Below are 12,814 nucleotides of genomic sequence, written 5' to 3' on the forward strand. Positions count from 1 at the left end.
AAACATTTTACTTGTTTTGTTGTTATTTAACAAAAATATATGTATCATTAAAATCTTATTCTCACCTAAGTTGTTAACCTTTTAGCCTATTCTTAGTTCTCTTCTTAAAAAATTGCAAATAAATAAAAATATCTACATAACTGCAACAACAAGGTATATTTGAATCATTTTAGTGTCCTAGTAAAGGAAACCATTATAGGCTTGTTAGGCTGGGTAAATCATCAGTATTTTATTACTGGGGGAAAAATTCATTAAGATGCCACTCAGCACAAATCAAAAGTTTTCTAGTCTGTCATAAAAAAAACTTTTAGGGTAAATATTTCTTTGACGTTTATTCTAATTAAGCTCTTTACTCCAAGCTGTCAAATCATAGTATATGTTAATGTTATCTCTGCAAAGATTTATCCTTATAAAGTGAAGCAGAAGAAATTTAGGGTTGTTTAGTGTTCAGACAGTTTAAGCAAGGTCTCCTAATGTGGCCACAGCTATGGCACATCCATCTTCTTATATATACGAGTATGTATTTCATTCGTTTATCACTATTGTTCTTTAATACATTCAAATATGACAGTTTTTATATTTTTCACACTGCAGTGAAAAACAAAACGATCTGTGATGGAAAACTAGAGTGCTCTCTGCGTCTCGTGCAACGCTTCCATAACTCCTTACTTTCGCACACACATCTCACTATGTCAGCTACCCATTTAGATGTAAAAAGACTGCCGGGGAATAAAGCATGGATGGTTAATTTTACTCTTCATGGTCATTTTATGTAAAAGCCCCAAATGCTTTTGTCATAAAAATAAAGAAAATTGGCTTTGCTGGTAAATTGGCTTAGGACAATACTTTGTAGCCAATTTATGGACTGTGAATTTTACCTGAACTTAAATGTATGGTGATTTGTTGGACTTTACATTTCATTACAGGTTTGTTTTATTCTTAGACTTAGTGTTCTGTTTAGTTATTATAATGCCAGTGCTTCTTTTGTGTTTAGCATTTAGTTTTAATTCTTAAATTTTGCACTCAGTAGATCCTCATGTGGCTTATTTAGTTAATTACTCTGGGTCTGTCCCAATTCAGGGGCTGCATCCTTTGAAGGAGCCGGTCTGCATAGACGACGAAAAAGAGAAGACTGGAAGAGATTGGGTTGTTAATTGAGACAGTCTAGACTCCACCGGCTGTCACCAGCCTTACCTTAGCTTTTCTCATGATGCCGAGCAACCGAGACAGCGGGAAGCAGCTGTGAAGCTAAGCAGACGGAGCCTGAAGGTTAACCCCGCTGTCTCCACTGTAAATAACTGTACACTGTTTTTATTTTCCCCTTTACATATTCATTATGGCCAACAATTAAACATTGCTTTATCAAATTTTATTATGTTCTAATTCATTAACCTGCCAAATGTTTGATGTTATGTTGAAATATACCACTAAACAAAATTCATTGAGGACAAATACCATTTGTGTAATTTAGTAAAACATTTTCCAAATGAATCACTAAACCATAACTTTCGGAGCAAAGCTTGAATCCGTTTATTTGTAGAGAATAATTATAATGAACTAACCAAACATTAAAAGGACTTGAAATTGTACTTGTTTTATTTAGTCATTTGTACATATTTTACTTTACTCATGACATTTTAAACCATATGTTGGGACACTTTTAAATATGTAATTGCTGTCTTAAATTGTTGTCATTTTATGTTTGAACAGGTCTCTCTTGTAAATGAGACTCTGAGTCTCAAGGGACTAACCTGTATAAATAAAGAATTAATCATAAAAATTGACATTAAATATCTGAATTATTTCTCAAAGCAGAAAGCAATGTGCCGTGAGAAAGGCTTTCTCTTTCGGCATAACGAGCCAGTTGGAAGACGATGAGAGGAGCGGGCTGCGGTCCGAGTATTTTTTTTAAATCAGGCGATATGTCAACAAACCACGCAGATATTCTGGGTTATCAGAGCTAACTTCTTGACATAAAAGAGTTTCTTTTATGTCACAGAAAGCGTAATATATTAAATTTCGTTCGCAGCTTCCACTATTGGTGTTTTCGGTTTAAAAGTTCCCTTCAACCCACATTAAATCATGGGATAGGATTAGCAATGAAGGATACACCAGACCCATCCTTCAAATCGTGGAAAAGAAGGACACGTTTGTCGAAGGATTCGTGGATTGGGACAGCCTTCGTTGCCACGCTGTGACGTAATCGGCCTTTAAATACATCCTTTGAAGGATGCAGCCCCTGAACTGAGACAGACCCCATGAGTATTGAACTGGTGCCATTGCCCAGCATGCATAGCAAAATGTGCCATGCAGCAATCCACACTGGATTTTTGTAGGATCCATTCATGCTACCAGACAGCATCTCCTCTTATTTTGAAATATTCCGGATCCGCTTTATCTTTCTGACCGTCTGTCTCGCTCATCTGGTTTTTTGTAAATTTGCGCCTTTTGCTAACCTGACGCCGCCAGATAGATTTGCTCCGCATATCCATCTGGAAACCTTCCGTTGAAGTAATTTTGGGAAGGGGCGAAAATACTGGTTAGCTGATTGGTCTATGTTGGTGATAGACGGGCCAAATAAACCAATCAGATCAACGAAGCATATGACGTACTCGTCAACATGCTTCTTTACGAGCGACGACGAAAACACAACCACAAGCCAAGCTACTCCTGCAGGTAAAGGCTCGTTAGCTCAGCAAAGAAATACTCTGTAATTCCGATAAAACTTGCTCGATAGCCACGCTAACGCTAGTTTCATCGGCTGAAGCCGCCATGTTCTTTAGACTGAACTGTCGCTCCTCGTTGCGTCACACCTCAACCCGCCTCAAAGCCAACGCTGATTGGACGTTCGTTTGGTGAACGGCTCCAACTTTTCTTTAACGGAGAGTAGCCAGACTGATCTGCGAGTGAAACATTGAAAGCTCGCGAGATCAAGATGGTCTCACGAGGCTAGCCTTTTGCTCCATCATTGATCAAAAATGGACTTGATCCGTATTTCTGATGGTCAACGAAGGAAGGCTGTCCGTCATGCAGCAGCGCCATAGGAATTAGTGCATTGACTAGAATGGCTTCTTGTTGCGATGGAGAGAAAAACGCGTGGTAGATGGAGTCTGTGTGAATGAGGGTTTAGCCTTCCTTTCCCTCACAACTGCATCCCATTCCTAATCGTCCGCCCATGCAGTAATCACGGACGCAGCATTTATACCTCCTTGACTCCTGAGAGTTGGGTCAGTTCTGCATTCACCCCGGGGTTCCACTGAATGTGGAAGCGGTGAGGGATCACGGTTGGACTCGGATCACAAGAGGATACCGTCACTGTGCGATAGCAGTGTACTTGTAGGCTTTAAATAAAATTAAAATCGTCGTCCATGGTGTCAAGGATCAAGTGAGATCCTCTGGTGGCTTGGTGCTGGAGCCGCAGGTAATGACGTTTATATATTTTACAGTAAAATGCGATCCATAGTCTTTTACTTATAATCTCGACTGGATCCGCTTTGCTTTTCAACTGACTTCCTGTCTGAACGATTCGCTCTGCTTAAGACTGACGAGGAGTCAGAACAGCTGCGTATTCTAGAGAAGCGATGTGAGCCGGCGCATCTGGAACGCTTAAGAAACGCACCGTGGTGCACCATGTGGAGCCGCTCTGACCGACTAGAGTTGCCGCGATCACCTGGGAAGACGCGGCGCAGCCCCACCGCGGCACTTCCACATTCAGTGGTAACCCGGGGTTACTATTTTGCATCTTTTTTCCAGGTCAGTAAGTTTGTTTACTTTTATATTCTTCCATCAAATGTCATCTTGGATGTGAACCTGCCTCCTCCCTGTTTGCTGTTGGATCCTCCCGATGCCTCAGAACATGACAGGTGATGCTTTCAAGCTTCAGGATAGAACCACAGACAACTGAGCAAAATAGAAAACTGATCAGTTTAATAGGATGACAAAGGTAACGTGTGCAATGCTCATGTTATCGTTGATCCGTTGTAATACCCAAACTTCGTCTGTGTTTGCTGCTTGTAATGATTTAGAATAGGATTAAAGAAGAAACAGATTTGAGCTGTGAATTTGAGTAAGTCATTAGCAATAAATAAATGAATGAATTAAAATGAGTTGACAGAATTATTGACTGCTGGAAGTCGAGAGGAAGCAGGATCTCCCGTATAAACTAACTGAGGGGCTTAAGACACAGTAAATAGAAACATAAGTGATTAGCTTGAATTAAACAATCCATCATCTTTCGCTGCACACAGACAAGCCCCAGATAAGGTGGAGGTATGCGGAGATGTGAGAAAGTAGCTGCCGCCGTCACACGAGAAGGGGATCGGACTTCATGAGAGAAGCAGCTGAGGATGCTTCATGCAACACGATTCCCACTCACGCCCCCCCCCCCCCCCCCCCCACCCACCCCCTCATCTCTTCACCTCTATCTAAAGCGTCCACAAACATGAAGAGATGCGAGGAATAGGAGCGAGCCTGCAGGCTGCTCTGCTGTATCCAACCTTGTGGGTGAATGGGGGAAAAGAAACATATGGGTATCGTTTACACAAATGGACTGCATAAATGTGCGACAGCCAGACAAAATATGCAATCTGAGCCACAGGGGGAGAGGAAAACTGTTCTGTGTTTGTGATGTTTGAACACGTGCATTCTGCCGATCAAACAGCCAACATGTCTTGCCGGCAAATAGCGCGACTACAGATTAATTATTCAAAATGTGGATAATCTGTTGAGGAGAAGGTTGACTAGCAAAGATGAAAACAGATTTGTGTGTTTTATAAAGAGCTTTTAAAGTCCTGAGTAAATCATATTTAGGAGGAAGTCAGGTGAGCGGTACTGTGACTTATATGGCAACTTAAACTTCTCATGTCCTCCATGTATCTTTTAGAGATTTTACGTGATAGACCAACCGTTTGTACTTAACTACTCTACTCTGATTCCTCTCGATGAAATCCAGTGTGTCTGGCTGCATTCTGAAGCCAACAACCGTGAAGATGGAACGCCCCAGTAGATGAATCCAGCCTCGGATGTTTGTTGGAGAACATCCGCGAACAAAGAGCATCATTAAGACCAAGGAACGCACCGCCCAACTCAGGGATGTCCAACTGAGAATCAGTGGCAAGACTTGGAAACCGATGCTCACAGATGTCCCCAATATGAAGGCGCAAACTCTTATTGAATTACTGAATCGCGGCTATGCGACACATGTTGGTCTACCACATGAAATACAGATCAAATTCATTTAGGTTTGGGTTTCTTACGTAAAAGAATGTGAAGAGTTCAGGAGGTATGAATACTTTTGCACTTTAGATGAGGGTGGCGCAGGGCATATCCAGGTTGCAGCAAGACAGCGGTGAGGTGTGTGGCAGGACTAACAGATGGGTTTAAGGTGGGGATGGGATTACAAGTAGTGGTACAAACATCTTAGTAGTTGAAATACTGAAGCTCAATCATACAGCATGAAAAATAGCTCTCAGCTTGACGTGTCGTGTCTTTTGTCCGTTGGTTACTTAACCTTTTACCCATTGCTCAGTTTATAAATCAAATTTCCTTTTTTTGGCTAACTGAAATTTTGTGACAATGATATTGACTATAAGGGGAAACAAATGTTCACTGTGTATTCCTGCAATGTTTACAGAAAATTCTTTTAATTGTGATTTTAATCTAGACAAGGTGTCGAAAGCAAGAAACCAACCTTGGATGAGCTTTTAATTTCTTATAATGTTATAACTTCCCTGTTCGACCTGTGATAATACAGATCTGCTTTGTTACCTTTCACAATTAAATGAGAAAGACCGGATTTGGGGATAAGTTTTAAAAATGCTGTGTACTGATGTGATATGAAGTTTGGTTGTTCTTGCACCTGTCAAAGTTCACCCACAGAGTTTTATGATGTCGGTGAGCTCTTGACATCACCAGAGGGAGTCAGATGATGCCAACATTTAGTTTCATTAAGCTACAATTTTATTATGAAGGTTAGCAAAGCTGCCGAGGAGTCAAACTACAATCATACTATAAACAACAACACAGCCGTTGAAACATTCAGGTTGAGTTTTACATGCGTTGGGAAAAATAGTGTCAGGGGAAAGAAAAGACATTAAATGAACAAACTGCAGGTGCATTTATCTGCTATGGTGTAGTGCTTGTTTGGATGAATTTCGGGATGGACAAACAGTAGAGGGAAATATGGTATACTCACTGTATAATTCCTTACATATCCCAGCTTGGGTATAAAAGAGAAAGGAGATTTGTTTAACCACAGTAAGGAAAAACGAGAGTGCAGTTGAACAAGGTTTAATTTTGTACAGCACTCTCTCCACAATTATTGATGGTCCTGGTGAAGGTGTGTAAAAGAGCCTTGAAATAAATAGGCTTTTACTGCAGGAGCATGATTTCACTAACAGGTTAGAAAAATCCAAGCGTGACCCTGATCTCCAACCTTTTTTCAGTTTATTTACAAAGCGCCTTTCACTTACACAAAGTGCTGCTCAACGTAAGACACATTTAGGTTATGCATAATGGAAAAACAAGGATAAAAAAACGCACAATAAAATCGTGACATAAAAGCCTGGTAGAGCAAAAGTGTCCACGGAGTGAGCAAAGCAAAGTTGCAGGGGCAAGCCGTTCCACAGTTTAGGACACAGACAGAAAGGCCCTGTCTCCTTTCATTTTTAGCCTTGCCTTGTGGATATTTAGCAGCAAAGTGTTCGGCTAAAAGCTGAAAAAAATTATTAGCTGGAGCCTGGCCATTAAGGGGAGAACAATTACTTTCAACCAAACTATAATATCCACCGGGAGCCAGTGTAGGGAGTAGAAAACCAGAGTGATATGAAAGTATTTGCTAGATTTAGTAAGACGTATGGCTTCGGCATTCTCAATAGGTTTCATCATGATATTGATGATATGCAGCTAATATTTCCATTTACTGTCTGTTGATATCAAATATACCCATAAGAAACAAAAAGGAGAGAAAAGTAATGTACAGTATGTTTGTGGTTAATCTGTTAGCCATGAGGATTAGCTTTAGGGTTGGGTTCTGAACACTGGCTTATTCAGTGCCTGTCTACGCTGATAAACTTGAAAACAAATTTAACAAGGTTGGACAAACGTTGTACAATGATGAGAAGATTACGGCAGCTTTCACTACCATTGGGTAGTGAGATAAAATCTTACGATTTTTTCTGTTCAGTTTATTCCCTTCATCAACTGTTGTCATGTCAAGTTTTTTTTATTTCCAAACTTAGCTATAAATAAAGTAAAACTGAGAGTGAATCAACGTCAGTTTACATTCACTGGTGGGAAAAAAGTCGAAAGAAGCTGTAGCTCTTTCTTATTAACTCTTAATTATGTGGTGTTTGTAAATGCCGCGTTAATTGCATGCAGCCACCACCTAAATAATGCTAACGGGACTCAATTAGCAGATTTTTTGTGCAAACACAAAATCCCAGGAGGAACTGACGACTGACAAATTATCACATTAACAGAAATAATGGTATGGGTTATGGAAAGCACATCATTATACTTTGATTAATTTGCATTCAACTTTTTTCTTAGCTTTTGCTGGTGGTTACGTTTAGCCAAAAAAGTTTAGATTTTTAAGTTATTTTAGCTAAAGTCAAGGGTTCAAAAGTAAAACAGGTGGGACTTTTAAACTTTGAAGGACATAACATTTATATGTGTTCATATCATGTGGATTCCTTCCAAACCATTGAACAACTGCTGAAATTATTAAACACCCTCAACCTTTCTGCTAAATATTTATTCATTTCAAAAGAATAAATAAGTTAAAGCTAATATGCGCATTGGTGTCTGTTTTGTGAACAATGGATCCATCAGCGACATTCTCCAGTTGATGTCAATGAGGTGGTGAATTAATAAATCGTGGCCTAACACCGCTTGCAAAGTATGTAGAAAATTCACAGCTGAAGATAAGGAGGATTTCCTACCTTATTTCTCTTGAAATAGGCTCTGCGGCATGCAGCAAAGCACTTCTCGCTGCAGAAGCTCTTCAGCTCACTCCCCATGCTCAGAGAATAGCGCTTGACGCCAACCTTCTGGCACCAAGCACACATAATCTGCACATTTAATGTATCTTCATCTAGACAAAGGGGGAAAAAACACAACTAGAAAAAAATTCTATCACCTCAAAAAACACATTGTAAATGAGCTGAATTGGTAAAGTAATCTGCTGAGGAAACTGAACTTCTGGAAAAACATTTGTTGCAGATTAGAGTATATAAATATTTGAGCAGCAAAACATTTGCAAGGAATGAGCAATAAAGCAGAAGCTGAAATTGAAGCAGAAAACTGCTGAAAAAGGGTGAAAGTAACACAAAACAATTATCTGTACCCGATCTTTTAAAAGTAGTTTAGTGCTGAAGAAAAAGCAGACCAGCATGGGAGACAACAGCAGGAAAACTGGATGCCTACAAGGCAAAATCCTTAATGTAGCAAACATTATAAAATGTATTGATATCATATGCTATAGTATGTATGTATATATATATATATATAAATATATATATATATATAGGAGCGATTCCTTCACTTCTGAGGTATGTTGTTCTAATTCCTTGAACAAAGTTATCTGAAAGTCACACTTTTGATTTGTTGATATATCATTAATGGTGTAGCAGTGGGAAAAATTTCTATGCAAAAACATTGGACAGTAATTGCTTAGCAGCAGATCTGTAAATATAGTTTTATGAAAATAATATAAGACATAAAACTTTATTTATATGGCACCTTTCACAGGATAAAAACCAGAAAGTGTTTCACAATAGAAACACCCATAAAACAACACAAATTGAAAGGATAAAAAGACGAAAAAGAAAAGCAGAAACATCTGCTAGTATCCCAAAACATTGTGACCCGTTTAAAGTTTTTGTGGTATTTCTGACTGAAAGTGAATTGCAAGCAGACAGACTTCAGAGGGCTTGAATGTTTTGAAAACTTTACTCATTAATTTACATGGGAAATAATTGTTGAAATAGCACAGCTTATAACCAGTATGTTGAATGGCTTGAATGATACACCCATTTGTAAAGTATTTAGATGACATACACATTGGGATCACTTAAAGCAGCACTGTGTAAGCGTTTCGCTTAATTTGAAATTAATTAAATAGTTTTTCAGGTCAATATACAGCACTTGGTGCGTATATATGCTCTGTGCAGGCTTCCCTTCTCAAAAGCTCACCTAAGTAACTTGAGAGTGTCGAATCTGTTGCTGAATGGGTCATGTGACCTAGAGCAGCAGCGCTCTAGGTCACATGACCCATTCAAGGTTATGGCTCAGCAAGTTATTTACTGCAAGTTATTTACTGTAAAATCAACCTAAATAATTATCATTTCTCACCCAGGATGGAAGTAACATTCCCTATAAACAATCAGTCCTCTCCATCAACAATGTCTTAGTCACGGTTTTCTCCTTTCAAACCTCAGGAACTACATTGGTTCAGAGTGTAGCCCGTGTTTACCTCCTGGTTCCTCAGCAGTCTTATAAGATTTCCTAGGGTTCCCAACACAGAGCACAGCATTTGGTATTTTATCTTTTTAAGCAAGTAAGAGAAGCAGACCACATATAGAACAGAATACAACACCATAGACCTATCCTGTGTAAGTAGAAATCCACAAAGCCAACACACCATTTAAAAACGGCTTATTAGATTGTTGTGATTGGCAAGCGGTTGTACCGATTTGAGCCACAAGGTGTCAGTATTACTTATAGCTCCTTTAATAATAATAATATTTTTTGTCATGGGAACGCACATTTCAATGAAATTCTATCTCTGCATTTAATATATTCCCCTTGGAGAGCAGTGGGCTGCCACTGTGCGGGAAGCAATCGGGGGTTAAGGGTCTTGCTCAGGGACCCAGAGTGGCAGCCTGTGGGAGTTGAACCCAGAACCTCCAGAACACAAGCACAATGCTCTAACCACTTCACAAATGTTCGTGTCATACAAATCTAGAGGGCTGAATGTGATCTTGTCTTCATAAGTAGGCTAACTGATGACTTCTCAATCTGCTGGTCCAAAGTGGTCTGCTTTCAGATTCCAAAACAAGGAGGGATACTGTTTAATTTTGCAACACTGCGGTGTTACCAGTGGCCTTTGAGGGCACTAAATGTGGAAATGACAGGTCTAGCGCCCCCCTAGTGGATAAACGTTACACGGTGCTGCTTTAAAGAGAACGAACACTTTGCAACAAAATGTGTTCAGAGTTATCTCTATATGATGTGGAAAGAACAAACAAGTGCGTCTTAAGCCAACCTTCACATTTTCTCTAAGCGTAGCTTGTTAAACAGTTAATCCAAATAAATAGTCTGCTGTGTCTGAGCAGCAAATTATTTTAAAAGCCCCTCGGCGACAGTGAAATGCCTCTTCTGTGGTAAGCTGTGACTGCTGATGATGAGATTTGGGCTTTTAGTGCAGTTGCCGCTGAAACGAGAGAGATCCTCAGATATTCCCTCTAGTATCTCCCAATTATCACATTATGACTGCGTGCGGGTGAGAGTGGGAAGGATGCAGGCCCATTAGTTTTTCACCTCGTGTCACCTCTTTATCACTTCTGCAAGGGCTTTTCACCTCTTCTGCAGCTTAATGGATCTACAGGGCCATCCGATTTTAAGTAAAGACTAACTCACAATTAAGGGAAAAAAAACTCTCTCGGGGCCTAAAAACAGCAAAGTAGATTCAGTCTACATATCTTTTATATTCCCCTGCTCTTGGTTCTCTCATTCATATAATCTGAATACTCGATGCAGTTATTACTGACACCAGGGTTCGGGTCAAGAAATGGCTTAGTCTCGAGCTGACAAGGTGAATAAACAACAGAATGGACAAAAACATACTGAATGGCACCAAAACTAAAATAAATTGATTGTTCTACATATATTTATGAAAAAAATCAGATGCTTGTACCTCCAGGAAGCTGTGGAAACACTTAGGCGGACAGTTATCACTGTAATTATGCAGCCTCCTGACTACATGCCACAATCGTTCGCCATACCTGCACCTCAAAAGGGGCTTTGTGGGATGTCAGTGCAGCACATGAATAATTCAGAGTGTGCGTGGATGGCTTTGGGGGGCGGGGGGGGGGGGGGGGGGGGGGGGGGTTGAAGAAGGAGCCGGCCTGGTAGCTAGTTGGTGCCGTGCTTTAAGGAGGGCTGCACCATCTGTTTCCTTGCCTGGGAAGGGCCAGTGGGAACTCTACTTGGGTGATGCCAAAGCAGCACGCTCCCTCCGTTAGGGAGTATCAGCCCCCTGTCCACAGCAGACATGAGGGATAATGAAGCCCCCTGTCAGGCCGGGGAGCACGGACACTTCCTCTGAGACTTGGTGGGGTAACATTGGCAACTGGGCAGCCGGTGGAGTACAAGGTGTACAGCAGGTAAGTAGCTCGTTAACTGGGTGTCCCTGGCTGAGGTGGAGGTCAAACCTTTCACACTGCATAAATATTTGTCAATGTCGATGTCAGCTTCACTTGCGTGACATTTTATGAGACAAATAACTGACCAAGACACGTTTAGGATATCTCTTTTGATTTAGAAAAGACTAGAGGTGGATTTTAAATCCTAAAACTTTTCAGCTTCCATACAAGGTCTGTATATTTTTTAAGAGTTTAAGGAGTTATAACTGAGAAGCCGATATTACTTTTACTTTTCTAACCGAGAAAAATCTGAGATTAATTGGTTGTTGGAACCTAGTGTTCATGATGAAAACAAATTAAATTAAACTTAAAATAGGATGAGGTTCAACCACGAAGGATGTTAAAAACCAACTACTAGATTTCAAATTACTCTAGTATTAAACAGTAGATTAGCCTTTTATACTTCCGTTAATTAGTTCCTGTGATAAGTTGAGCAGTGGCATCTTTACCAACCGCAAACAATGTGAAGTGATGACCAGGCTACACTAGGGAAGGCCAATATATACATAAAATCTTATCACGATATTTTGTGGTAAAACTTACACAAAGCTATTTACAGCTTCCATTTAAGCAACTGTATAGCAGTGACTGCAAGCCACTGCTAAATCCTACTAATTCTACTAAATCCAATTTTAAAAGATATTGATATTTATTGAAGCTGTCGTGGAACCAATGGTGAATAAAATACTAAATGTAACAATCCTGAGAATCCTGTTTGTTTTGGGGGTTTTCAGGCACCATTAATTGGAATTATTTACTGTCACAATAAAATTTTATTACGATAAGAAAATAAATGTTTCACTATGTTGGGAAACGACACAATAGATGCCCATCCTTACTCTAAACCCACTTGCAGTACAGTAATGTAAACATTTTGATATAAAAGCATAGATAATGATTTCACAATCTCATGAAAGAAAAGGAGGCTTCACCTTGGTAAAAGAAAAAAAAAAGTCCTAATCACAACAAGGTGTACTAATTTATTTAGTTGATTTAAAAATGTCAAAAATATACCAGGGTTGTTAAAAAAAGAGCAATTAAACAAAGTAAAAGGTTCAAGAATACGATATCTGTAAGAACGTTAAAATGTCAATTTATGTATTATTGTTGTAATATTTAATATTTATTTAATAAGTAATATTTAAAATGTTCAACAGGGGCTTAGAAGAAACATTGGTTTTTGTATCAAGGGGTAGGTAGATTTGAATGATAAACAATCAATGGAGAGAAATTCTGTAAATCCTAAAAATAGACCGTAGAAGGTAATAAATATATTGAAACAAGACAGTGCCAAGGCTGGAAGCTTGAGGAACTCCACAGAAAAGTAGTGGTGCTGATGACTTACATCTGGGAGACTTTCAAGATGGTGCAACGGATTGGCTGCCTCAGTA

General features: G+C 39.5%; 1 protein-coding gene across 4 annotated transcripts in view; it reads right to left on the reverse strand.

The window, feature by feature from the left end:
- Positions 1-12,814, reverse strand: part of sobpa (sine oculis binding protein homolog (Drosophila) a) — an 88,788-nt gene that overhangs the window by 32,184 nt on the left and 43,790 nt on the right. For 2 of the 4 annotated variants that reach the window (XM_021315936.2, XM_021315935.2), the window contains exons 4-5: positions 7,941-8,092; positions 6,194-6,217 (exon numbers count right to left, since the gene is read on the reverse strand). In XM_021315936.2, coding sequence (XP_021171611.2) covers positions 6,194-6,217; positions 7,941-8,092 — 176 coding nt within the window. The remainder of the gene's footprint in view (positions 1-6,193; positions 6,218-7,940; positions 8,093-12,814) is intronic. The other 2 variants (XM_012861550.3, XM_012861551.3) reach the window with 1 other exon arrangement.

The sequence above is a fragment of the Fundulus heteroclitus genome, unplaced genomic scaffold (assembly GCF_011125445.2).
Source record: "Fundulus heteroclitus isolate FHET01 unplaced genomic scaffold, MU-UCD_Fhet_4.1 scaffold_55, whole genome shotgun sequence".
Classification (NCBI taxonomy): Eukaryota; Metazoa; Chordata; class Actinopteri; order Cyprinodontiformes; family Fundulidae; genus Fundulus; species Fundulus heteroclitus.